At 50.5% G+C, this 26,096-nt stretch overlaps 5 protein-coding genes across 5 annotated transcripts; 2 read left to right on the forward strand and 3 right to left on the reverse strand.

Moving 5' to 3' along the window:
- Window positions 1-7,707: 7,707 nt before the first annotated feature.
- Window positions 7,708-8,400, forward strand: BO72DRAFT_385752 (uncharacterized protein; the record flags this gene model as incomplete). The annotated part of the gene is made up of 1 exon (XM_040941600.1): window positions 7,708-8,400. One exon carries the CDS (start codon window positions 7,708-7,710, stop codon window positions 8,398-8,400), a length of 693 nt encoding a protein of 230 aa, XP_040797981.1.
- Window positions 8,401-11,407: 3,007 nt separating this feature from the next.
- BO72DRAFT_217996 (uncharacterized protein) lies at window positions 11,408-13,554 on the reverse strand. The gene is made up of 3 exons (XM_040939742.1): window positions 13,421-13,554; window positions 11,883-13,259; window positions 11,408-11,783 (listed from the first exon to the last, which is right to left on the reverse strand). Exons 1-3 carry the CDS (start codon window positions 13,485-13,487, stop codon window positions 11,575-11,577), a joined length of 1,653 nt encoding a protein of 550 aa, XP_040797982.1. The 5' UTR covers window positions 13,488-13,554; the 3' UTR covers window positions 11,408-11,574.
- Window positions 13,555-14,404: 850 nt separating this feature from the next.
- BO72DRAFT_461604 (putative differentiation regulator (Nrd1)) lies at window positions 14,405-16,906 on the reverse strand (the record flags this gene model as incomplete). Its single annotated transcript, XM_040946529.1, has 1 exon — window positions 14,405-16,906. The coding sequence occupies one exon, from the start codon at window positions 16,904-16,906 to the stop codon at window positions 14,405-14,407; it is 2,502 nt and encodes an 833-aa protein (XP_040797983.1).
- Window positions 16,907-19,783: 2,877 nt separating this feature from the next.
- BO72DRAFT_385849 (asparagine--tRNA ligase DED81) lies at window positions 19,784-21,579 on the forward strand (the record flags this gene model as incomplete). The annotated part of the gene is made up of 2 exons (XM_040941603.1): window positions 19,784-21,372; window positions 21,453-21,579. 2 exons carry the CDS (start codon window positions 19,784-19,786, stop codon window positions 21,577-21,579), a joined length of 1,716 nt encoding a protein of 571 aa, XP_040797984.1.
- A 1,639-nt stretch (window positions 21,580-23,218) lies between these two features.
- Window positions 23,219-23,629, reverse strand: BO72DRAFT_499467 (uncharacterized protein; the record flags this gene model as incomplete). The annotated part of the gene is made up of 2 exons (XM_040948841.1): window positions 23,219-23,507; window positions 23,586-23,629. The coding sequence occupies 2 exons, from the start codon at window positions 23,627-23,629 to the stop codon at window positions 23,219-23,221; spliced, it is 333 nt and encodes a 110-aa protein (XP_040797985.1).
- Window positions 23,630-26,096: the final 2,467 nt, after the last annotated feature.

Raw genomic sequence — 26,096 nt, forward strand, 5'->3', positions numbered from 1 at the left:
TACAGTGATTATAATACCAGACCGTTTGTAACCTGCACCTGACAAAGAACAAAAAAGAAAAGAAAAGAAAAGAAAAACAACGCCATATCTGCTGGCCAGTACCTCGGCAGGAGATAGTTGTCACAGGGACAAAGTCTCGAGTGCTGTACAATACTTGACTACGAGTCAGGACCCTGTCCTCCATATCTCTATTCGCCGGAAAGCCAGCCCCTGGCGAAGCATTTTCTTTGTTCTCATCCTGGTTCAGTGGCACTGGAATGAAGGTACCCACCACCAGACAACGCAACGCTGCTCTCGGCCGCGGGGCTTCCATGTCCATCAAATTGTCCAAGTGCGCCTTCTCTTCAAACAAGCTGTTCTCATAGGCTTAGGTCCTCATAATCCTTGACAGTAGAGACTCACGTGATTGAACACATCTGCGGGTACGCGTGTGACGAGACGGCGAGGGGAGAACTAAGGCAGACAAGGAAAGGTTTTCGGCCCTGGAGCTTTGGAAGAAGATTTGGTGTAGAGGAAGCAAATAAGGCAGCAATGCTTGTCTTGCTTCTTGTGCCCTTGTATGAAGTCTGTATGGTACTGTACATTCATACCACGCCCACTTTGCCGACTCAACTCTGCCGAACTTCAAAAGAGATCTACAACAGGCACAAGCAAGTGGACGATCATCCGCCGATTCAAGTCGCTGGCTGTGGAATGGCGGGGAGGAAGGAGAGAGGAAGGCTGGTCGGTATCTCCGCGGAGGCACTGGCGTATGTCTGGTCTAGACACGGGCGCAACATTGGATTAATTCTATGTAGCAATGCAGGTAGAAGGTATGCAGTATACGTGCTTCAAGTCTGCTGTGAGTATAGTCCAGTAATACCGGCGGCAGAGCAGGCCATGAACCGACTGCTTTGAGCCAAAGTCATAATTGATAGCATGGAGTTCCAGACTCCGATTGCACAGGCGCCTAAAAAAAATTCTCCACACACAGAGACGCAATTATGCGCTCTGGAAGGGGGAAGTGGAGGGGGATAAAGAGGCTTTGAAAGCTTGCGCAAGTTGACTGTGCCGCAGACATGGTTGTTATTGAGCAACCAATCTCAGCTCCTACACCGAGCTCTGTTACTTGCATGGTATGTCACCGTCGTCATGTTCGCGTCAGTGACACTGCGCGGTACGTAGGATGAGAGGAAACGAAGATGACTTTGCAAGACATATCGTAGCTTTTTAGGGATGGTATGCCGGCAGTCTCTCCACTTGGTGAGCTTTTCGGCTCCGGAGATCACACCGACAAGTTTTTTTTTTTTTTTTTCTTTCCCCTAATGATATTTCGCGTGCGAAATTGAAGTAAGCACGCAGTACTCCGTACTCCGTACTGGGGTGCATGGAAACGAAATCGAGAACATATGATAGATGCTGCCGAGATGAGAATAGACAGATGGATAGAGAGAAGAAGATGAAGGGGGGAGCGAAGGTTGCAGCGGCCTGGATTAACAAAGGACCTCAATCCAGGTTGCAGCAGTCGTCGGCAGGCCTGAGAGTGAGGGGACTCGGAAGGAGCTGCAAAGGAAGAAGACCGCCCGTGACAAAATGGGTACTAACTAATTGATTACCACTTGGCACTAACTACTGCCACTGCCGCTGCCGCTCGCCGCTCGTCGGCCGCCCCTCCCTTCCTTCAAGTCAAGAGTTTAAGTCTTCAACCTATGGTATGAGTTACTATGACTGTCTGTAACTACTTACTCATACAAACTACTTACGTATGTGCTAGTAGTTAGGTACTAGGTACCTACTCAGTGGTTACTGAAGACTCTTCCGTAAGCTCTTCCGTTCCCCTCTTTCCTCCCCGTGTCCCGGCCCCAACCCAATCGATAATCCACACGCGGAGGTACCGCTCTGGCCGTCCAGAACACCTTCCATCTTGACCCTTGATTCGTTGGCTCGTCTAAAAAAGAACCCGAAGTTGATCGGTGCCACAGCCGACTTGTGGGGATTCTTTCCTGTAGAATCATTTAGGTGTCAATCTGCAATCTGCAATCTTCAATCTGCAATCTGTAACTTGTTAATCTGTTAATCTGTATCTATCTCCGGGGCCAAGTAAGTATCTTGTATCTTCCTTCCATTGTTGAGAACAAACAAATTTCTCTGTCGTATCAGGTAGGTATCAGGTACAATACAGGGCACCTCACCGATATATGGCTGGGGAGAAGAAAGAGACTTCGTGCTTCCGCAAACTTAATTTGTCTTGTTGATTTTTCCTTTCTCTTCTTTTCTTCATTTCTTCTTCATTTGAGAGGTCTAACTCTCTGTAGGTCCACCTACTTCCCATTGGTCTCTTTACGCCTGCACAGCATTCGGAATTAGACTCGCCGTCTCGGGATCTAAGAGGATGAATCCGCTCTGCCAAAAACTTCGACCTCAGCCGATAACCACCCACCATTTCCTGACTGTTTACCTAGACAGGCTTAGTAGCAGTGTTGGGTCTTACCTCCCTCCCTCTAGATGAATGGAAATGTTGCTTTTGCCAATCATTGTACTCATAGGCTTGACAGGCAGCACTAGTAGCTTTGCTGAAGAAGGTTGACAAATCACTCCAGATTTCTCCTCATGCAGTCGGTCTTGGCATTCCCATAATAAGATCCACTATAACCTCTTGTCAATTGTCATGAGCTTTGGCTGGGTCTCAGTAGGCTCGTCAGGAGCCCTTTGCGAACCGTCAGTCAGATCATTACTTTCTGCTCAATCAGTCCTGTACATGATGGAAGAGGAATTTTGTATATCAGTGGTTGTGGTTGTGTGTGAGGGGATGTGGGAGGAGGGGGGTGGTTCCCCTTGTGTAGTTTGCCGCTCGTTATCATGCATATCAGCTTCAGACCTGGAACACGTGAAAACCGGCCATATTCCCTGCTTCACCCTCCTGCCTCACCCCTCTCAATTATTGCGGAGGGTAGTGGGACATGAGCTCATACCGTTCCATGACGACTGTGAGGGGAGAAAAAAGAAAGTGATCGGCTCACCTCTGCAGAGATGTGTTGGCAGCAGGCTCTGCAGATTGGTATCTACACCGTAGTACAGAGTACCTGACTGTGCAGGGTACAGCCTAGTGCTTAGGACTAACTTACTACCTAGTACTCGTAGTAGTACATGCAGTAAACCTGTCGGATAATGGGGAATTCAGAAAGATCGAGTCGAGTCGAGTCGAGTAGTGTAGTCAAGTAAAATGGCCTGGGGTGGCATACATGGTTGTTCCCCTTTTCTGTACTCTGCATCGATGGGTATGGCAGTGTGGACCATAATCTCGCGATCGATAGGGCAATAGATACTAGAAGCTGTACGGTGTGATGATGTGCTGCATTGCTGTGTGGGCTTGAAGGGAGGGAAGGAGGGAAGGAGGGAGGCGGGGGGAAGGGAAAGAAGGTCCCACCCACATCGTGTCTACCGCTTGGTTGTCAGGTTGGCTGTCCTTCAGCAGCGGCCCTGCGCAATCTGAGACCATAAGAGCTAGGCAAATATAGAGCTTCGATATTATTCGTAGGCTGGACCCGACAGACTGGTACACTAGCAAAGCCACTGCAGGTTGGGTTGCTGATTCCATTCCGCGCCCAATAGACGCGGGCTATGCGCGCCCTTTTGTTGGCTGGTCGCTTCCAACCATTGCTGTTTCTGTGTCTGCTGGTCTTGCGTCTTTTTTTCTCTTCCCTCTCTTCTCTTTTCTTGCAGCGATTTCGCAAGCCCGAGTCCTCCCCCTCTCTCTCTCCAACTTATTTTATTTTCAGCAAGCATCGATTCGCCCTCTACTGTATTGAGATAATGCTGCAGTTGATCATTTTTTTCGGTTTCCGACCCTTTACCTTTTTCTGTGTTTATTTCTTTTCTTGTTATCTGTTTAATATAGTTGATTGGAGAATCATACCGCTTCGGCTGCCTTTTATTCCTGTTTTGCCCTATAACTTTCGGAGCACGGGTAAAGGGCAGTTCTGCATGCTACTTCAGAGGCCTCCTTTGTATTCCTGATTTTTCTTTTCTTCCTCTCCCTTTCTACGACTAGCTGTCGGATTATTTCCTGCCACCGAACGTGTTCCCGGTGCACTACTACTAACCGAGCCAGTCTCTTTCCCAGTTGGAAGAAATGTATTTCTTCATTCACTCTCATTTGCTCCTAGATGGGTCGAGACCCGGTTGAAACCCCAGAGATGACGGATTTAATTTAGAGTAGATGTCGGGGACTTCGGGACGAACATTGAACTGATTAATTCCCTGACTAGTTAGCAATTCACGGCTCCACCGCTTGCAATCTACTTTACAGGAGCAGCAGATGAAGATGAATCCACACCCCCCCAGTGCCACACTGCACCGGAGGAGGAGCAAACGAGCCGGCCATCCAAGCAGGTCCGGTGTCGTCTGATGTTCCTCTAGTCTTGTTGATTTGATTTTTTTTTTCCCTTTTGGCCTTCCTCTTTCGCCCGTGGCTGACTTTTGAACCCTGCAATGCTTCGTTTCGGTCCACCCGTCTTGCAGCCATGGAACGGACCTATCAGCTCCGTATTTGCCTTGAATCTTCCCCTGCAATGGCAGGGCTGCAGGGTAGGCGGGCGGGCGTAATTTTACCGCGTCATCGTCATCAACTGGTTAAGTTCTTGGACCTAATTTCATGTTGATTTACATTCATCAGGTTATACATGAGTTACATGAGTTACATGAGCCCTCGAGCAAATCTTCCCCCCCGCCCCTTTCTTGTCTACATTTTTGACTGTATGATGCTGGTTGAGAGACACTAAGGCGACTTGTATGGACTTAATACGTCCGCATCCTTTTTCATGTACAGGAGGAATGCTGGTGGGGAACCAAATACGAGCCCTTGCTGCCGGAATGAACAATACGACAAGCATGACACATTCTTCATGGTCGGATCTCTGACGGAGGAAGACAGATGGAAGAGAGAGGAAGGGAAGGCTTTGAATTCCTATCTCAACACGAACATATTGACTGACTTGGCCTTCCGAGTCGATAGCCCAGGAAAACTTATCCATGAGCATCGGATGTTACGTTGTTTCACGGAAGAGCAAAGAAGTCGGTATGTCATTTACAATCAGACATAGCTCACTATGTCTACGGAATCTCATTATGATCGCTTGCTATGTCAACTGTTGGGATCGTGCAAGTATACTCCAGTTTGACTAGTTACTCATCAGTCGCATCGAGTATTTGTCATAACCCCAATAGGCCGATCGATCGGTAGGTAGGCGAGAAAACCGTACGGTCCCCTGAATTAGAACTTTCGAAAGACATCCTTCATGACTGCATGGCCTCGCGCGCGAGAGGGAGAGTCCGTGCAAGGACGAGGATAGATCCGTCCGTTCCTTAGTCTTTTTTTTTTTTTCTTTTGATTGTCTGATTCTATCCTCTGTTCCCCCGCTGCGCATGCAGATGGGGTCAACCAACCCTCAAGCTCCAGCCTGGATGTTTTGGGGGTGATCCTGGGAGTCATCCGGCATTCCGTCAACCCTGGATGATGAGCATCGAGACGACCGTGCGAGTTCGGAAACTGATTGATTGATTGATTGACTTGGACCCGCGGAGCTTAGTCCATCATCGGAACACGGGTCCAACTGATCACTCCATCGCACTAAGAACCATCATTGATTGATTCGTTTGTCGCGGCACTGACTTAAGAAATCTAATCTCCTGCGTCAATATTCCCTCCAACCGAAGTCACCGTCGGTCTTTTGCTTCAGTCAAAGCTCCTTCTTGCGGCTCCTTTAATGCTGTCGGGGAAAGGGGGTCACATCTTTGATTCTCGATATGATGGAGCAGGATGCATGAACTAACACTAGGCTGGCTTGCTTCCATTCAATGTCAGTGGATCCGTCGTCTCGGAGGGGGTGGGTAACAATAGATTCGATCGAATGGAATTCAAGATAAATAAACATATCCATTGGTTTTCCTTTCTACTATCAGCCCAGGTATTTCCCCCTTCATCCATCCCTCGCTCGAAGAATAGTCATTTTAAAACAGAAAACGAATAAAAAAAAAAAAGGAAAACTTTTAAAATACAGTAGCCGCAATGTAATTACCCGGTCCAACGGGGACTAGTCCATGTAAGTCAGTACACGAATACTGATTTGTTCCAGCATGAACTGCACGTCTGTCCTGCTTGCCTGCCAACGTGATCCTTGGATGATCTCCACTCCCCGAACTGTTCCATCCGTCCATGACATCCACATCAGCAAGATTATTGTTAATATTAATATTGTTATTATTGTTATTATCAGTATTACACTTCTTACCGTTTAGAACTTGCGGAGGCTCCATTTGTCGTGGAGAAAAGTGGCAAATCCTTCAAAATGACTGAATGAACATTTCTAAACATCCTTGCATATAAGAAACAAGCTCTACGCTGGGGAATTGTTTTTTTTTCTGTCTTGTCTTTTTTCCTTTCTTTTAATTTCTCTTTTCCTATTTTTTTTGGGGGGGGGACAAAGGAATGAATTTGTCCTCTTTCAATCATAATTTCTCTGTTTTCAAGGGCATTATCTCCGCTGACTTGATAAGTTTATTCTTTTCAAATCTATCTGGGGGCGAGTTCTGTACAGTATATAACTCTTAAAGAGGGCCTCCCCGCGGAGGTGAAGTACTAGAAGTGGAAGGTACGAAAAGAGAAAAGCATCAACATCACCAGACAACAATTTCTACTAAGTACTACTGATACTACCACCATCACCATCACCACCACCATCACCACAATAATCATCACCCCAAGGCTCTTTTCGCCTCTTGCATTTGCCTCGCCTCGACCCCTCTCGTCCCCGTTACCAAACGACGCACCACCCTCCCACCCACCCACCCATTACCACCACGCTACCACCCACCCCTGCTCCTGCTGCTGCTGCTGGCGCTACGCATCACTCCGGTCAACCTCATTTACCCGCCATAGAAGCGACATACAATCCCCCCTCCCCCACGAAGACACCGGGGGCGCAGTCACCGTCGGCCTCTATCACAGGCCAGTCCGTCCCAGGGCTCTGGTACCGCTGCATGGGTCAGCACAACTAAACACCACTAACCGGGACCCTTGGTCGCCATTGCCCTCAACCGGAAATCCAACCGGAAGTCTCGTGCGGCGTTGGTAATGCTTTAAGGAGGAAGGCTGGCCCGAAGGATTTCCATCTTGCACAGCTCCTCTTTTTACTTTGACATTTCTTCTTTCTGTCTTCCCACGTCATTGATCCGCCTAGAGCCCAGGCACTCTACTTCGCTCCCCGTGGAGAGGAAAAAGGAACTACCTTTGGCCTTTATTGCGGAAACTAAACCCCTACTATCTATCACATTTGGGTGGCTTCGATCTTCCGTGCTCCAATTTCATTTCGATCATTCTTATTCTTCTCTCTCCTCTCTTCTTCGTTTGGTTCCCCGTCTCTCGAGTCTTCTTGACTGCACTGGTTTCTCTACTATTTGAGATATCATCTTGCCTGCTGATATTCAAGTCGAGTCCCTGGTGGTTCCTTCCTCATTATTGTTGCTACCCCGTCTTTTTCCTACACAAAAGGTGCGAGTTCAATCTGAGCTTGCATCTGCTTCCTTGCTTGCTTTCTTATCAGTGGTGCCCGGTACTTTCCCCACTGTGGCTCGCCTTGATCCATCATAGTATTCTACGCTGAATCTTGTGTACTTGTGCAAGACAACCATCTTCGAGGAAATTCGTCACAAACGCCAACGAAGTCGAAAATGCAGGCCATTCACGAGCAGCACCGGGCGAGCTACTTGCCTGCCTCGTCTCGTCAGAGCCGCATGGCCATTGATTCCCTACTGAATCCATCCGCAGAAAGCGAAACTACCAGTACTCGGTCACAATATAGCCAGCACGGCTCGCCCTTATACCCGCCCAGTCCGAATCAGTATTTCTATACTTCCTACTCAGAGAGCCACCATCCTTATCGGGAGGACTCGCAGGACCAGGGATACCTGCCCTACCGGACACGATCGGTGGAATCCTCCCCGGATCCTTACTCTCGTGATCGATACGATTCGGTATCTAGCAGCTCCAGCAATGCTGCGGAGCGACGGCGGCCTCCCCGACCCAAATACGAAGAAGAAGAGATGTATTTCATCTGGTACCACCGTGTGGACCTCGGCCAAGAATGGAAGGAGGTCCGTGAAAGCTTCAACAGGCAGTTCCCCGATCGGCAGCGACGAGGGTTCCAAGGAATCCAATGCAAATTTTACCGCTTCATCAAAGAGAAGAAGTGTCCCACATTACGGGAGCAGCGCCGCATGCGTGACGGCGACTTTCTGCGGGAGGGGGCGGGAGTTGCCGACTCGGGGGCTCCGAAATTTGGAGTTATTGAGTGGGTAGGGACCTGGTATCCATGGATGCGCGAGGACAAAGAAACGGTGCGCAGACGACGAATTGCGAGGTAGATAATCCTGTTTTCGGATAGCTTCATCAGCATCCGCCTGGTGGTCGAGTCATTTCTTTGCCTCCTGCGCTCATCAGCGCGTGTTCTCTCTCTCTCTCCCCCCTCTCTTCTTACCTACTCCTAGTCCACCGCTACCGAACACATCTTTGTTTCACGGCCGACCCCGAAGATACCTCTACGTTATTATTATATTTTTCTTTCCTCTGTCTTATTTTCTTGATTCTCTTTGTCTTTTCTTACGCTCGTTATTTGCCACTTGAAAGTCACCTTTAGCATGTCTTGATTTTTGCCTGGGAGGATGTCTGCTTTCTTGTCGTTATGAGCATGCATAAAACGCACTGGGCTTGTGGGAGGAACTCGTCGATTTACACTTGTTTGCTGCTTTCTCATATGCGGAGGCATACCACCTGTTTACCTCCCTCTCTGTCTGGCCAGACCTACCAAATACCATTTAGATGGACCTACCATTCTTGTCTAGATGGCGGATGTCTCGTTCAATCTATCCGTGAGGATTTATCTGAAGTGGAAGAATTCTACCATGATACCCTTGTGGGTACCAATTTAACTCTTTTCGTGCCTATGTCGCCGACTACATCGCACCATAAGTTACCTCCGAAATCCGAGATCGTCCGTTGACAGGGAGGTACGGAGAGTAACGTTGTGTACAGTACGGGTACTATACGTGTCAGGCTGGTAACAACGGGTACTCAGGTAAAGCAATACAAGAAGACTTGTTACCGAATTAGTCATGCACAAGACGGTGTGTGTGTGAAGTGGAAAGGTCTTTTGAAAGATGATCTGATATGATGTATAACAATGATACGTTGGCTTCGGCTGAAGCATGACAAATAACTCACCTCGCTTACATTCCCAGAGTACTCCGACCATCCCAACAGGGGAAAAGGACTATCTACCACGTACTTCACCTGGGTTCCAACTCTAGTATACTCCAGTAGACCTATCCCTCTTAGTTACCTCCTGACCATGTATGATAATCTACAGCTGCACTGGAGGCTCAGAGGAACAATACAAGAGGAAGCCCGCTGATTCCAAAGGGAACCACCTAGCTAGCTAAGCCAAGCTACACAGGTTAACCATAATTGAGTGCAAGACAATAAGGACGCGAAGCGAAAGCATAATTGCATATTGCATCTTGCATGGTGTGTTGTGAGCGTTGTACCGTACACAATATTGTACATTCTATAGTATATCAATAATTTATATTGTACCTCCATAATAGGCTTAATCGCAAGTCGTTAGCATGATATTAGTTCAGGCCTTGCTTTGCATGTTATGCATGCTCACTAACTACTCAGCACTTGCTTATTATTATGTTCAATGCACTGCACAGCCCCCCCCCTTTCTCGCTAGACTGGGACCTGACGCAGTAGCCAAAGGAAGAGTAGGTGCGGAAAGGAAGGGAAAAGAAAAGAGAATGTCTACAAACTTCATGGGGACTTTTTGATTGATTGAGCGGAAGCGAGAGGGATCTGTGGGGATTTGAGGTGGTTTGGCGGTTTGGCGGTTTGGCGGTTTGGCGGTTTGTAGTAGGAGGCCATGCTGATCGAGGTCCTTTATTTTCTGGATTGGATTGCAAGATTGACATCGACAATATCCCCGCGGGAATGATCGGTGATGTTCGCTTCGCTACGGTTGGGCATGGGGGATAGAAAGATCATCGGGAGTTGGTTGCTGGAGGCATGGATGCGATATGGTTGTTGTGGATGGTGGTGATGATGATGATGATGACGATGATGACGATGGTGACGATGATGACGATGACTCAATCATATTGAGTATCAAGAGCCGTTTTACATAAGATGAACCTCTTACAGTGGACGAACGAGTGGGCGTAGGTAGTATACCATACATAGGTTACAGCGGTGTCTGTGGATCTCGGGCGAATGAGTTGATAGAGACTAGACGATGGAGTTCTGACTACGGCCCCATAGATAATCGATACCTGGAATGGAAGACGAAAAAGTAAAAAAGAAAGAGGCAGGGAAAGAAAAAAAAAGGCAGAAGCATAAGGAAAGGAACAACAGGCCAAGGAACTCTCGATTGAAACAAAGACCTCTTGCCGACCACAAGGCGATCGTGCATGGATCCTCACGCTCAGGAAAGAATAGGATTGGGATGGAGCAACGATGATGAGATTGTGCATGTGCAAGTATCATGGGATGATTCGGGTGTAGTAAGCGGGTAAGCTATCCATCCTTCGCTTGTTGTTATGATGGAGAATACTATTGTTGAGGGGTGAACAGAGAAGGATCCGATGAGAAAAGGAAAGGATGGATGGATGGATGGAAGGGTTGGGGATTGTCGTCCAAGTTACCCCGCATCATCTTCTTGGGGGCCCATTCGTTCTGTCAATCGTTCAATCATTCAAATCATTCAATCATTCAAATTCACTCAGTCAATCAACCATTTCCATTCCATTCGGTCTGCATCAAATCCAATCTATTTGATTGTCTTGTCTGTCTTTCCCTTCGCTTCCTTTCGAGACACGATCATCGGCCAATACGATATTCAATCTAATTCGGGTAACTGATAGCTGGCTGTTCATGGGATGAATAGTTTTGCTGCACAATCTCCAGCATCTTGTCTGTTTCCTCTTCGGGACGCATCGCAGGGCTGACTGGATGAGACTGGCTGGCTGGCTGGCTGGCTGGCTGGCTGATTTGCAAGTGAACGAATAGATGCTAAGTTAGCACCGGAACAAAGCCTGCAGATTGTTGCTATCGTGATCTGTCTTTCCTTTTTTTTTTCCCTTCGCCGATTGAGCTTGACAACACTGGCTGCGGATTCTGCAGAAAGGCCGCTGCCAGTTTGGCGACGCATGGATGCGTTGGCTCGTAGACTGAATCTTCCTTGGAGCTATCTTGCCTCTCGTCCGCGCGCGCGCATAACCAAAACTCGTTATCAAGGAACAGGTCTTTCTTTGGTTAGGTGTATCATTTTCTCTTCTCCGTGGTCGTTGTCGGTTCCTCCTGCGACCTGCAGCACTGCACCCAGCACCAAAGTACCGTGCATCGACCGTCCTTTACCAAACCAGGCAGCCTTTTCGTTCTGCAGACGCAGCCACCCCAGCTAGTCTCGGCTGCCTTCTTCGACTTGTGAATAATTCCTTCCCGCTTTTTGAGCTCAGTCCCACAGACCTTATTCGAATCTTTCTTCACCAGCTTTCCTCATCCGACTCCACGTGTGACCGGAATCCATAGTCAAATCGACGGCGCCCTTCGCTGCCGGAGTCGTCGAAGTCAAATTCCTCGTCATCAGACCGCGCATGAATTCGGTATTTACTGTAGATAGCCGTGACGTCCTCGTCCTCATCGTCCCACGACAATTCTTCATCCGGATAATCATTTGCGGGATTATTCTCAGCTGTGTCGTGCCATGCCCGTTAGCCCTTCAATCCTTCATCCTTCATCCTTCGCTTCACCCTGTCTTCACAACCAGACGGGACCTTGCGCTTGGACTTACCATTCGAGTCTGCATCTTCGCTGTCCCACCGTTCTTCATCCTCCTCTTCCTCAGCGAAATTCTCCCAGTATTCTTCGTCCTCTTGCGTAATGACAATAACCCCAATGTCCTGACGAGTCATATCGATGCCGTGCTGCTTGAACCAGGCATCATGGTCCAATTCCAGGTTGGCTAGCGGGTCCGTAAGCATGCCACTAACTGGAAGCGGCTTTCGAATGTACGTATCGTAGACATATTCGCCGTCGCTCTCCTCGTCGTCATCCTGCTCCGCAGGCAGGGCGTCGGTCACCGTTGCGGCCGAGTGAGGATCCTGTACAGCGCTGCCCTCCCGGGGCTTTTGCGTAGGGCGATGTTTATTGGGCGTCCGCGGTTGGTACTTCAGGGGCAGCTTGGGCATTCCCACCGAATGAGACGGCGACGGCTGCCCGCCTCCAAAAGCCGAGGACCCAATGTTGCTCTGGGGGCTATACGGCCCCGCATGCTGCATGTCGACTTCCATCTCCGCATCCAACTCCAGGGCCACCTGTTCGAGCTCCTTTGCGAGTCGCTCCGACTGATCCTCCCAGGTGCTCTGGTGAGAAGCCTGGGATTCCTGATCCAGAACCTGGGAGATATGCTGCTTGGCAGCCGAGATGGCGCTCTTGCGCTCTTCTCTCCATTTCCTTTCCGCCTGGTTCACCACGGGCCGCTTGCGCGGTCGAACGGCTTCCTCCGCCCCACCAGCACCAGAGCCCGAACTCGAGATCCCATCCAACCCTTCAGCACCAGCAACCGCATCCGCCACCAAGGACGCCTGCCTCGAATGGGGCTTGCGCTTCAGCTTTTCCACCAGAATCGCGACGGGCCCGTCCCCTTTCCGCTTCTGCACCCCCGCACCCGTCCCCCGGAGGGTAGTGTTGATCGGGGTGCTGGACCGGGAGATCTGGAACCGCCGCAGCGACTGCTGCGAGGCAGCTGCGGATGACGAGGAAGCGGGACTCTCGTGCCCACTGGAGGCGGCGACGGTGGGCCCAGCGGCACCACTGTCGAGGGCCGGCGAGCGACTGCCGGCCGGCGATGAGTGCAACGCTCGCTTCAGCTTCTCGTCGTGCTCCCGCCGTGCGGCGGCGAGGCGGCGCTCCTCGCGGAATTCCGCCCCGGGCGATGTCGCCCGCACCAAGGGGACACCACCGTCCCCCGCAGCGGTGCTCGAAGGGAACAGACCACTGCTCACGGACCGTGGAGTGCGGATCACCCGTTGCTGCCCGGACGCCAGGGGCGGTGGACTGGAGGATGTTCCGCTAGTAGTGCCCTTGGGACCATGGCCCTTGACCTGGACTCGTTGGAAAACAAAGTCTGTAAACCTTCGTTTGGTTTGATGAAGTTCTGATTGGATATCTGTTGAGGTGAGTCAGTTCTAGTTCTGGGTGAAGCAGAAAAGGGCCGTAGTATTGGAATTTAGATAGACGAGATTGTCGCCAGGTCAGAAACCTGAGGAAACGGCTTCTTATGCAATGAATGGTTGGGGAAAAAAGCAATCAAGCAAGGGTCCTTCTCACATAATGTGTCGACGGGCTCTTCTTCGCGACGCCGCTTGATATTAATTTGCTCCGGGGGCAGAGACATCCTGAGGTAGTAGCAAGAAGGCTGTGAAGGTGGGATTTACACGGCTACTGATGAAGGCGAAGTCAAAGCTATGATGGATGCTGCTTGGGATGTTCGATCATGGTAATCCCTATTCAGGTTAGCGCTATCTGGCCGGTCTTATCATCACGTGACTATATATGTTTTTTCCATGCTACCAAGCCGGGCAAACCATCAACAAATTACCCCCAATAGTGGGTGGAAACAGTACTGTACGATCCGCATTACTTGCACCTTTGCAGCCTTACACATATTAACCAGGCGTTGTCATTTTCTTTGCTCTTGAGGATAACCCTCCTCGTCTCTCCTATGTTGTTTGATGGTGGTAAGCGCTATCGTTATCCAGTATCAATTACCTCCGCCTGCTATATAACCCTTGTCGTTATTAGAAAGCAACTGGGGGAGCTGTGTGCTCTGGATCAAGTTCCGTCGAATGGCATCACATATGCAAATGGGCAGCTTGAAACATAAAGAACAGACCGAAGCCAACCGATCTGCGGTGCAGCCGAGATCCCGCCCGCTTTCGTAGCCAAATGCAGATCCAATAAAATAATGTAAGTAGCCAAAAGAAGAGAAGCAGAGAAGGGAAATAGAAGGAAAGAAGGGGCAAATGAAAAAGAAGATCAAGAAGAAGAAGAAGAAGAAGAATCATACCCAGCTAGCAATACAAGTGTTGGTATATGAAGAAACGAGGGAATTAAACGGTGTAAAGTGGTGTGGTCAAGAAACGAAACATTTAGACAATTAGAGAAGGTGAAAAACCACAAGGGGCGACAAGCCAATACAGAGAAAGGGATCAAAAATGGTGACACTGAAGGTAATGGCGAGATGCCAAAATGGGGGCATGAAATTTTGAAACCACCCAAGTGATTTTAGAAAAGAGATATTCGTCGCAGCAATCATTTGGCTCCAATCTCCTCTTCAGCCCAACCAGGAAGCGAGCTTTCGTTCTGGATTGCCAATCCGAAGCCTGCGTGCTTGAGGCCCCCAAGAGCGGATGAGAAACTAGAGAAGCTGCTTTGAGGCTGATGAGCCATTCCCGAACGAGGTGGTCCAGCCTGGCTTGAAATATGCCCAAAAGGCTCTTGAGAGAATGAAGGCAGGCTGACAGCTCGAGAGTGCTGTGCGCGAGGTACACTCAAGCCACCCGTGCTGGCAGTTGAATGGTGACCCGGTCCCGATGAACCATTTGTCACATTCAGAAACCCGTTGATGGAAGGCTTGTGCTGATGTAAAGGAGCTTCGATACTCCCGTTGCCGAGCTCGCCAGTGTTTGCTGTGTTGTAGAGACTTTGCTGCTGAGGGGCTTGGGAATGAGACTGGAGCGCAGCGAGGGTCATCGGATCATTCAGCCGGTTCTCCTGCTCCTGAGATTGCTGAGCTGACATTTGATTGAGATACATTGTCAGTGGATTGTTGGCTCCGACATTAAGAATACCCGACGGCGAGGAGACTTGCTGCAAAGGGTGTCTGCCGGGGTGTCCATTCTGAGAGCCAGTGGACCCAGGGGCAGGTGATAGAGCGGGATGAGTTGGGCTGGATCCAGAGCCGGACTGGCTCAGGTTCTGCTGATAACCGTTCAAGGCCGGAGAGGGGGATTGTGTGCCTTCCATTCCTGAACCGTTACGGCCTTGCTGGCCACCATTACCAGCCTGACGCGGAGGGTTTCCACACCGATCCTTGCCAAAGTTGATCTTAAACCGCTTGTACTCGTCCCGGTTTCGCATTCCCTCGATCGCTTTGATGGCATTGGCGATGTTAGTGAAGTTGACGAAAGCGCAGCTCTTCTCGCGCAATGTGTTAACAAGCTCAATCTCTCCGTATTCCGAAAAGTCCTGACGCAGACGTTCTTCCGACCAGGTCTCGTCCAGGTTTCCAACATAAACATTCCGCGAAGCACCTCCGCTCACAGCGAGAGCAATGGCTGGGGGGAGGGGTCCCGAGTGTTTACCCCATCCGATCTTCAAACGACGGTTATGGATCATGAGGCCCTGAAGATTGCTCAAGGCATAGAACGAAGCCGCCGAGGTCGGGTCAATAAAGGTGACAAAGCAGATGTGCTTGTCCGGAATATAACGAATGTGGTGAAGAAGTCCACCACGTACGACATTACAGATTTCCTCAATTGTGGTTTCAGGGTGGATGTTGCCCAGGTAGATAGTGCGATTACCGAGGTTGTTCACGCCACCAGCTGTGGTAGCCACGGCTGCGGCGGCAACAGACTGTTGAGCGAGCGCATTCGTGATCAGGTCACGGTCTGCCGAGTTAAGAATATGAGCGTATCCTGGAGCAATGCCCAAGAATTGGGCGGCGTTCTGCTGCTGGGTCTTTGAGACGTATGCACATCGGTCTTTACCGTAGAAGACACGCCGGGGGGCCTGCCACTTGGCCTCCTGAGGTAATTGTGAGACAGCCTTCATAGCGTTACTGATCGACAGGAAGTGGACAAAACCAATCGCCTTCTCTTTGACAATCTTGACAGTGTCGATGAGACCGAACTTGCCAAGTTCCTCCCGAAGCTCTTCTTCTGCCATCTCCTCGGGAAGATTGCCCAGGTAAACATTCCGCGATGCGCCAGATTGTTGCACTGCAAGCGCCACTGATGTAGGTACTTGCGAAGGCTTTCCCCATCCAACCTTGATATCGTTACCCTTGATGGCGAGCTTCTTCAGGATAGCGTCCGAGTGAAAATGTGTCGCGGAGTTACTGTCCAGGAAAGAGATAAATGCGCAGTTCTTGTCGGGAAGCAAGCGAACGGATTCAATCTGACCGCTCCGCACATGGTTCAAGATCTCTTCCGCAGAAGTTTCGGCAGGGATATTCCCCAAGTAAACAGTACGGCTCGTTCCAGAAAGCATACCAGGGGTTACCGAGGCGGCATGAGCGCCAAACACGGCGTTACCCAACCCGCTCAAGCCTCCTACTGGAGACTGCGGAGCTCCTAGCATCTGGGAGTTACCCATGCCATCTGGCGACAACATGCCGGAGTAAAGACCATGATTCTGTGAAGGCTGAGTCGGACTTGCGAGAGGGTGGCTCTGATTCTGTGCATGTGTGGGACCATTGACTTGAGGAAAGCCTCCAAAGTTGGCGAATTGAGGCGAGGCAAACGCAGATGGGGTGCCGGGTTGGAAAGGACTACCAAGTAGCAGCTGAGACGGTAGGAGGGGAGTGAAGTTCATGTCGAACGCGGTCCCCGCGGAACCCATGGTGTCCGAAATCGGAGCTGAGGTGTTAATGGCAGGAATATTGGCACGACGAGCGTTCCGGTCCGATAGACCCTGCAAGGGAATATTGTTGGAATTGTATGCACCGTGGGAGAAGCCCGTGTTGTCCGCGTTGAGATGAGAGAACTTGGAGGGAATCAGACGACTCGGGATGCTCGCATCGGAGGTTTGCATGGCGAGAGAAGAGAGCGACTGGACACGAGAGTCCCCTAGAGAAACAAAAAGAGAACGGGGGTGAGTAGTCGGAGATGGGATGGTTGATGTCACCCAGCCAAGGGCCAAAGGGAGGGAGGACGTACGATGCAATTGACACGGTAAGAATGGCCAGGGGAGAGGGAAAAAAGCCGGGCCTGAAGATCACCCCCAGAAAGAGTAGGGGGGGGAATAAGGACAAGAAGAGAGGCTCAAGAGGCCAGAATGAGAGTAAGGCGATTGAGGAATGAAAGTAATAAGAATAAGGACACAGCACGGGGCAGAAGTCCTCTTCCAACGGAGACGTGTCTAGAAGGGATCCCAGTAGTCAATTGGAATGTGCATGGACAATGAGCGGATGGGCTGGTGGAACGGAGACAAACCTGTGATGGTTTAGTTGAGTTTAGGGGGGGTGGGTTAAGTTTGCGGGTAAAGAAGGCCGAGATCCAGGAGACTGGAACAGGGGCACCAGGAAGAAAGAAAGTGGACGAACAGCAGTTCAACCAAAATTGTAATGACGATCAAACAGGTGAACAATAGTGAAAATGTGCTATGGGTCTGTCAAATGAGAAGCCGAAGTCAAAAAACCGACATCAAGAAGTGAATGAAAGGAATAATCCAGCGAACCCTGCGTAAAGTGCCAGATTGCTAGAGTTTCAAATGGTGACAAAGAAGGTCTGCCAAAGGCACCAATAGTTGAGCTCAAAAGGGATAAGTGGAAATTGACTGTGGAGAGAGAGAGAGGAGGATGATTGCAAAGAACAAAAGTAATTGAAAGAAATGATAAACAAAAGCCAGACTAATAGTTGCCAATTCAAGTTCAGAAGGAAAAGAGGTCCGATGGAGTAAGAAAAATAAAAAAATAAAATAAAAATAAGGTACGCAAAAGGGGACCCCTGGTAGGAAGGGGGAAAAGGGGGGCGTGTGAGAGATAGAGCGATAGACTGTCCGTCGAGAAAGATAATACCTTGATATTATTGAGCGATTTGCTGGGACTTTCGCAAGGCTGCTGCCCTCTCACACCTGGCTCAAGGAAGAATGTCTGAAGAAAAGACAGTAGAAAATTCAACTCAAAAAGGTAAGACTTTGAAAAACAAATGAATAACTGGGTTAAAACAAATGAAATTGGTCAACGCCGACAATTTCCGGGTAGAAACACGAAGCGTCAGAAAGGCGAGAAAGAGCAACCGTAACCACACAAAGAGAGGATCATGTAAGCAAGGAATGAGAGGGGACAGGTATGTGACCGATGATATGGGGAAATTAAACTAGGCAGTCTTTGTCGAACGGGACCAAAGCAAAAGGGGGTGAGGGAAATTCCTCAGGCAAAGCTAAGGTCGATTGAGCCATCATAATAAGTTTTGAAGGTGTCGATAATTTTAGAAGTGGCAGATAATCTTCTTTTCCCCTGTGGAGTGAGAGTTGATTAGTAGATCCGTAGTTTTGAAGCAAAGATGGGGAAAAGGACCCCATCGAACGAATGATCCAACCATCTGCCTGTCAACCAGATTGTCTGAAACAGTCTTTTTTTTGCTTGGCCGGCAAGGCTCTGGGACCAGCGTCTAGGATCAACACTTCATGATAATAGTATCGTATCCATAGCCATGACATTACCTCTTTCTTGAGAGGTATATCGAGTAGTTTGATTCAAGTCTCAACCGCGTCTTCGTGTCTGTCAGCCAAGTCTCAGGCGGACTTTGACCACTAGCCTCGCGCGTCCAGGATCTGAATGGAATGAGATTATTTTTGTTGATCTTCTTTTTGATGTGAAGCGAGCGCATAGATAGCCCCTAACAGAGAGGGTCGACACTCCTCCCGCGACGCGCTCTTTTGTCTTCCATCCGGATAAGATGCATCACCTTCACAGACGTTATTTTTCTTCTGCTCGCGCGCGATCAGTCATTCAGACCTCTGATCAGTTACCGTGGAATCGGTAGTCACTATCCACATTGGGTAATGGGGGGCGTGTCAACCAGCCACAGACCGTCTGACGGTGGGGTGTTCCTGGACCGGAGAGAGGATTTTCGGGATATTGCACGGAACTCATCTTGATCCGGTCCGGCTGCAGAAGCATCCACTACTTGGTCAGTGCCTTAGGCAGACAGGCAGCCAGACAGTCAGACAGATCACATTCGTGGTATCTGGGGGAGAGCATATCGATGGCAGATTGGAGCTAAGTGCTCTCAGTCATCTCAAGTGACGGGAAAAGTGGCTCTACTTCAAAGGATACCGTAATCCGTGCGAATTTCAATGGCAAGCGACCAGAAGTGCAGGGCGAGGCGACTGAGGCGGTCTAGGACGAGTGCCTATTATACTCATATTTCCCCGCAGGGAACGACATTCTGCACACTCACGCTCTTTATCAAGAGAATACTAGTTATGTCTTGTGTTGTCCTATATGGAGTAGCCTACCGAAAATGCTCTGCTTTTAACTACGAAGGGTTGAGGCATGACGCACCGACTGATGGGACGACCGGATGCGTGTTCCGTCAGTACTGCCCGGTGGCCTTAAAGCCATCTCTGCCTGAGGCACACGCGGGGATATTGGGCGGAATCCAGAAATTTACCCCTCCGCAAGAGAGAACAGTCTTTCCGCACTGTGCGATTCGGACAACCTCACCTCACCTTCACACGGGACTTGCTGTGGTAGCATTTCCTTGTCTGACCGATTGGTTAAGATGTAAGTTCCGTACTTTTATCATACCCCTGTCCTCCACTCCAGTCGCCCCTGATAAGGCAGGAGGTGTGTGTGACTCACATGCACGTCTCCAAATGGATATCCACTGATCACAATGCTCCCTGGTTAGAACATAGACTCAATACCCTCAAACCACAATACCTTGCAAGAGGACCAACACAATGGCCACCATCTATATCGACGAGGATGTCGGCCGGGACGAGTCGACCGCGACCGGCACCGAATCCGCTCCTTACAAGACTCTTGTCCACGCTTTCACACAGCACCCTCCCTCCGAAGGAAACCAATACCTGACCCGCAAGTCCCAGACCGAGCCCGCCGAGGAGGGTGCCGACAAGCTCGAGTGGAAGCCCGCCACCAAGTCGGCCGTCAAGAAGGCCACCAACCTTTACGAGCAGCGCAAGAGAAAGGCCGCCAAGGAACAAGAGCTGGCAATCCGCGAGAAGCAAGAGGCTGAGAAGCGCCAGGTCATCCTGGAGGAAGCCAAGAAGGTCGTCATCAAGGAAGATACCTCCCTTCCCAAGCCCGTCAAGATCCGCCTCGATGAAACCGACCCCGCCGTCGTCAAGTTGGGATCTCCCGAATCCGAGGGCCCTGGTACTCGTGTCCGCGTTGTTGGACGTGTCCACCGCTTCCGCCCCCAGAAGGACGTTATCTTCCTTACCCTGACCGATGGTTCCGGCTACCTTCAGTGTGTTCTGACCGGTCAGCTCGTCAAGACGTACGACGCCATGACTCTCACTCTCGAAACCTCCATTGCCATCCACGGTGAGATGCGTGCTGTGCCCCCGAAGCAACACGCTCCCGACAACCGCGAGCTCCACGCGGACTTCTTCACCATCATCGGCCGTGCTGCTGGTGACAAGGATGCCATCTCCAACCGTGTCGCCCCTGACGCCGATCCCCAGACCCTCTACGACAACCGTCATCTGGTTCTCCGCGGTGAGACCATTTCCTCGGTGATGAAGGTGCGCGCTGCCACCCTGCGGGCTTTCCGCCAGACCTACGAAGAGAAGCGCATGCTGGAGGTCACTCCTCCCGCCATGGTGCAGACCCAGGTGGAGGGTGGAAGCACTCTTTTCAAGTTCGACTACTACGGGGAAGACGCCTACCTGACCCAGTCGTCCCAACTCTACCTGGAGACCTGTCTCCCCTCGCTCGGCGATGTCTTCTGTGTTTGCCCCTCTTTCCGCGCTGAGAAGTCCCTCACTCGTCGTCACTTGTCCGAGTACACTCACATTGAGGCGGAGCTGGACTTCATCACCTTCACCGATCTCCTGGATCATCTGGAGCACATGATTTGCCGTGTCATCGAGATCTTGCTAGCCGATCCTGCCACCAAGACACTCATCGAGAAGCTCAACCCCGACTTCAAGCCCCCCAGCCGTCCTTTCAAGCGCATGCGCTACTCCGATGCTATTGAGTGGCTCCGTGAGCACGACATCCCCAACGAGGAGGGCAAGCCCCACGAGTTCGGCGATGATATCGCTGAGGCCGCCGAGCGCAAAATGACCGACATCATCAACCAGCCCATCTTCCTGACCCACTTCCCCGCCGAGATCAAGGCCTTCTACATGAAGAAGGACGAGCAGGATCGCCGAGTCACCGAGAGTGTCGATGTCCTGATGCCCGGTGTCGGTGAGATCGTTGGTGGTAGTATGAGAATGGACGACTATGATGAGCTGATGGCCGCCTACAAGCACGAGGGCATGGACCCCTCTCCCTACTACTGGTACACTGATCAGCGCAAGTATGTCAACGTCTTCCTGCCTCTACCCCCCCCCTCCTCTCCCTGTCACCACTTTGATATGTCTGACTAACATCTCTTAGGTACGGAACCTCCCCCCACGGTGGTTACGGTTTCGGTCTCGAGCGTTTCTTGGCCTGGTTGTGTGCCCGCTACACCGTCAGGGACTGCTCCTTGTATCCCCGCTTCACCGGCCGCTGCACGCCTTAAGGAGTTGTGTGATAAAGTAGAAAGCATCCATAGATATCACGCGTTAATGTGGACTGTCTGTGCCCTTCAAAAGAATCGCGAAGATTGCATGTTCAAATCCAGCTGCGAGGGAGTAAACGTAGATTCCCTGGGTAGAATTCCATCCCGACGTGGCGAATCCACTATGTAGTGTTCGGAGGTCATCCTCTAACTTCTAACAGGACAGATCGTTCGTAGTTAGATGAAGGCTGTATGTGCAAGAGTCTTCTGCGTAGAGGCGAGCAAGCCGACGGGCGCCTAGCTCCTCTTTTCCAGTGGCCGCATTCTTATCCCAGACCTTTCGACTTCATTTCAATCGGCTAGCTTTAGCTTTATTGCAAAGTATACGTGCGGATATGATCCGTCACACCTGATGACGGTAATAATCCGGGAGAGAAGGTCCATCGGAAGTATCCCCAGTATCAACGAGAGGGATACGACGCACAAGGCCGCTTAGAGACCTCACAACAAGGCCAACACCCAAGAGGAAGAATATACAAACATCCGAGAACAGCTGGTCCCAGCCAGGATGGCAGTTAGTGTTGCAGCAGAAGACGCAGTGGCAAAAGGCAGCAGACAACCCATGGATTTGGGTCAAGGCGTCCGATCCGATCGGTCGTAACCCACACTTTCCCGAGCCATGGTCCTGGGCGGTATACATATACGAGCGGGTTGCAACATCCGCGGGGATGTTTGGCATGTGATAAGAGGTTGTTCTCGCCTGGAGATACGAGGTATTTGTGAATTGGGGAAAGATTTTGAGGGTTCAACTGGGCGGAATGGTGGTCAGAGGGAGGGCGTTGGTGGTTAAAGTTATTAGTACGGGTGGGCTATGTCCACACGCGCAATGCCTGGGGAGCTCTATTGGCATCGAAAGTTTATCCTAGGTAGGAGGCAGAAACAGATTTGCGTTCGACTTGCTCGAGTCTACCTGCTGTTGTAGGAGGTGGCATTCCCATGTTCTACCGCTGTACTTTGGCATAGGGGAACCGGTCGAAAATGGATCATGGCGCTGGCACTTACGAGCCGACGTTGTTGTTGTTGTTGTTGTTGTTGTTGTTGTTGTTGTTGTTGTTGTTGTTGTTGGAAAGACTGTGTTCTGATGCATGTCAAACCGAGCGTTAAGGCTGATCGTGTCGACCTCGTGTGTGTGGTATCAGGAGATGACGCAATGTGACAATCATACTGTGTCTTTTAGTCGAGTGAGTCGAAGTGTGAACCTGATCGTCTTCACATGGGCTAGCGTCCATGTGCATCCGAATGGGCACCGTGAGCGACCCAGTTAGTGGTATGCGAAATAAAGTCAAGACACAACCTCCTCATGGTGTTATCCTCTGGGGCACATCCTCGGAAAATGATATAGTGCGCTGGTACTGTAAGCCGCAACTTCATCTGGGAATACTTCCGAGGAATAGACAGGTGATTCTCTCTTCTCAGTGGTCGACTAAACCAGATTCTAAGTGACAGAATGTTTCACCCAACCATTCTCCTCCCCATTAGTGCATCCTGCGGTCAACCAGGGTCAACCCGAAGAGAAACTGTCTCATAGCCCATAGAGTTTATCACGAATCCCTGCCGAACACGATTTTAACTTCATGGGAGACATGACTCGAGTAGCACTCTAATTGTTCTCTTCCCTGGGGCTTTCGTCATCTTCATCCTCGGGAATATCATTGATGGCAGGATCGTTGTTCAGCAGATCGTAGATGTCGGTATCAGAGGGATTGGCACGAATGATGGAGATCAAGTGAGCAACACGCGCCTGATCTCCGCTGCGGACAATGATCATGATCCGTTCCAGAAGACCTCTAAAATAGTCGAGCTCGGCTGCGAGTTCTTCAGGGGCCTGTGAGGTGCTTGATTCAAGATCAGAACTCTGGCTAGTGTCGTCCGGGTGGTCGTTGTGGAGGCTTTAAAAATCCACAGACGGTTAGGCAGGAACCAATGCGGGGCCAGCATAGTGAGTTTCAGGGCTGAAAAGTGTCTACCTTTCATCTCCATTTGGGGCAGAGCTGCTCTCTTCCGCAGTCATATTGTTATATCGTCACAAGGCAGAAGTTTGCTGGTCTTGGCTGCCTCAAGGTCCCGCGGGGTAGTGGTTGAGGGCTGCACAAGACGGGAGCGACACGGGGTTCTGGTGGTGATCCGGTTGAGTACGTCAGGGGGTTCTCGCAACAGAAAGGTATGGGAAATGATGAGGTTGGGTGTGAAATGAAATAGTAGGGAAGAATGGTTGATTCCCACTGAGGAAGAGCACTATCGACTGGATGATATCTGGACGGCCAGAGAGAGGGGGAAGTTGCAGTGATAGGAAGTAAGAGTGCAATGAGTTAGTGGTGTCTAGTCCCTCCTAGACAGAGTGACAGGCTGGCAGGCTGGCAGGCTGGCAGTCGGCTGAGGCTGACCCCCTGGGCAGTCAATGCGGTGTCCGAAGAGTCACACACTCAACCGATACTTCCGCGCATCAGCCATTTGCGTGGTAGGGGAGAGCTTTCATCTTCCTGGTTGGAACCAGACAGAGAGAGAGATGAGGGAGGAAAAAATATCCATGCCTTTTAGGCCAAACAAACTGGGTGACAGGGTGGACTGATAGGCGCACTGGCGCGCCTACAGAAGGGGTAGACCGTCACAAATCGAGCCTGAGTTGCAGCCCGTAGTAGTGAACAAGTGCCACAATTCACCCTAAACCACACCGGAACCCTCAGTGGCAAGTACCACTGGGTATCTGGGTATCGCTAGTACTCCGCCCAATATACCATTGGATTTGGGGGGCCACTTTACCATCACGGACGCTGCGGATGCTCTGTAATGGCACGTTTTGGTATGCTGAAACATCCCCGATGGGTTTCCATCGCAGAGCAGCAACACGGGAATCAGGATAAGTCAGGGAGATTGGGTGTCAAAGTGCCAATGGAAGTATATCCATCAAGTCGATGGAGGTGTAAATTGGAGATTTGGAGGTCGTGGAATGGTTTCATGGCCGGGAAAGAGTGCTTGTCTCGACCACCTCCCAAACCCCGGAAAAAGTCCCCAACCAATCCCTGGGCCCGTGGCGGTCTCCGCCGCCCATCACGAAGAACAGAACAAGGGCCGGTCGACGAACCTGCAATCCTCTGGAAATATCATCCATTCTCTCAGATAGGCTCAATTGATTCCCCGCTGCTCATAGCTGATTTATTGTTTTGTATCTCAATTCGATGCTTGTGTAGCTGCCGCCGGTAGCTGCCCACTAGTCTTCTCCCCACCGGCTCACTGCTGCAGATTGTCTCCCCTGGCTTTGCCACTGCCGCGAATGCCCTCATCAGAAGGTCATGTTGTGGCCAAAACTGCAGACTCCATACATCTCGCACACGAGTGAAGAACTTGCCTTTGGGGCTAATCATTTAGCTCATCCAGGGGATTGATCGACAGTTTGGTACCTGTCCCGCCATCCATTGGCAATTAACGTGCTCCAGCTGTCACCTTCATTCGACCGCATCTCGCAACGGACAACACGCGTCACTCGGCCTTCAGCTTTCATTTCTATCAATCTGACTTCTTGTCGATAAGCAGTACGTCGACTGGTCGCCCTCAAGCAAATCTACCAGATGTTGAGACTCGCCCGTAGTCATCTGGGACGGACGTTCTGTTGGCTTCTGTTCCCCTTTTGAAGCCATATGCTCCTCCCGATTTCTATCAACACCGTGCCTTGTCAATCTTGCGACTACGTCACATACATAAATCGATTGTGGACATATCTCGAAAGGCGCCCGTACTCCGGCCAGAACACGACGGAGGGCACTTCAGATGCAGGGCCATCGCAGAGGTATAATCCTACCATCATGTCTTTGTTTCACCCAGTCTTTGTGCAGCTACTGAGGAAATCTTGCGTGCGAGATAGGTCTTATGAGCTCAACACATGTCGTTCAATATGGTCAACGCGTATCAGCAATCGGAAATCCAGAACTTTCCGTCCCACCGCTTCTCGAAACTCATGGTCGCAGTGAAACTTTTGAGTTAACATGGGGTAGTCTGCTGTCCACTTTCAGAACTCTTTCCCCGCAAAGAGTTAGGTCCGATATGGACTCCAGGTAACTGTCTGTCTGATGCACTTCCCAACCAAGAGCATCCCCTTGCGGTATTTATCAAAGATGCACCAACACCTCGAGAGCTGGTTCAAGAATGCGCACGATTAAACACGACCTGGCTGGGCACATACAATGCCAAAGCAGAGACCCCCGAGCTTTGGTCACAGACAGGACTGAGAGGGGGATGTGTGTGATAGTGTTAAGGGACAGAACGATATCCATGAGACAGGGTCATCATATTGGTAAGAGGTGGACAGCTTGTGGACATTGATGCGCTCACTTGGACATGAGTGGCCATCGATTTGTCCATATATGGAATGACCTTGAATATGAGCAGGACAAGATTTTTTCAGTTTGCTCTTCAATCTGTGAGAGCGCAGGGTCGGGTTGCAGAATTGAAGGGCACGAATACTAGACACACGCAGCTCTATG

The sequence above is a fragment of the Aspergillus fijiensis genome, assembly GCF_003184825.1.
Source record: "Aspergillus fijiensis CBS 313.89 unplaced genomic scaffold BO72scaffold_53, whole genome shotgun sequence".
Taxonomy (NCBI): domain Eukaryota; kingdom Fungi; phylum Ascomycota; class Eurotiomycetes; order Eurotiales; family Aspergillaceae; genus Aspergillus; species Aspergillus fijiensis.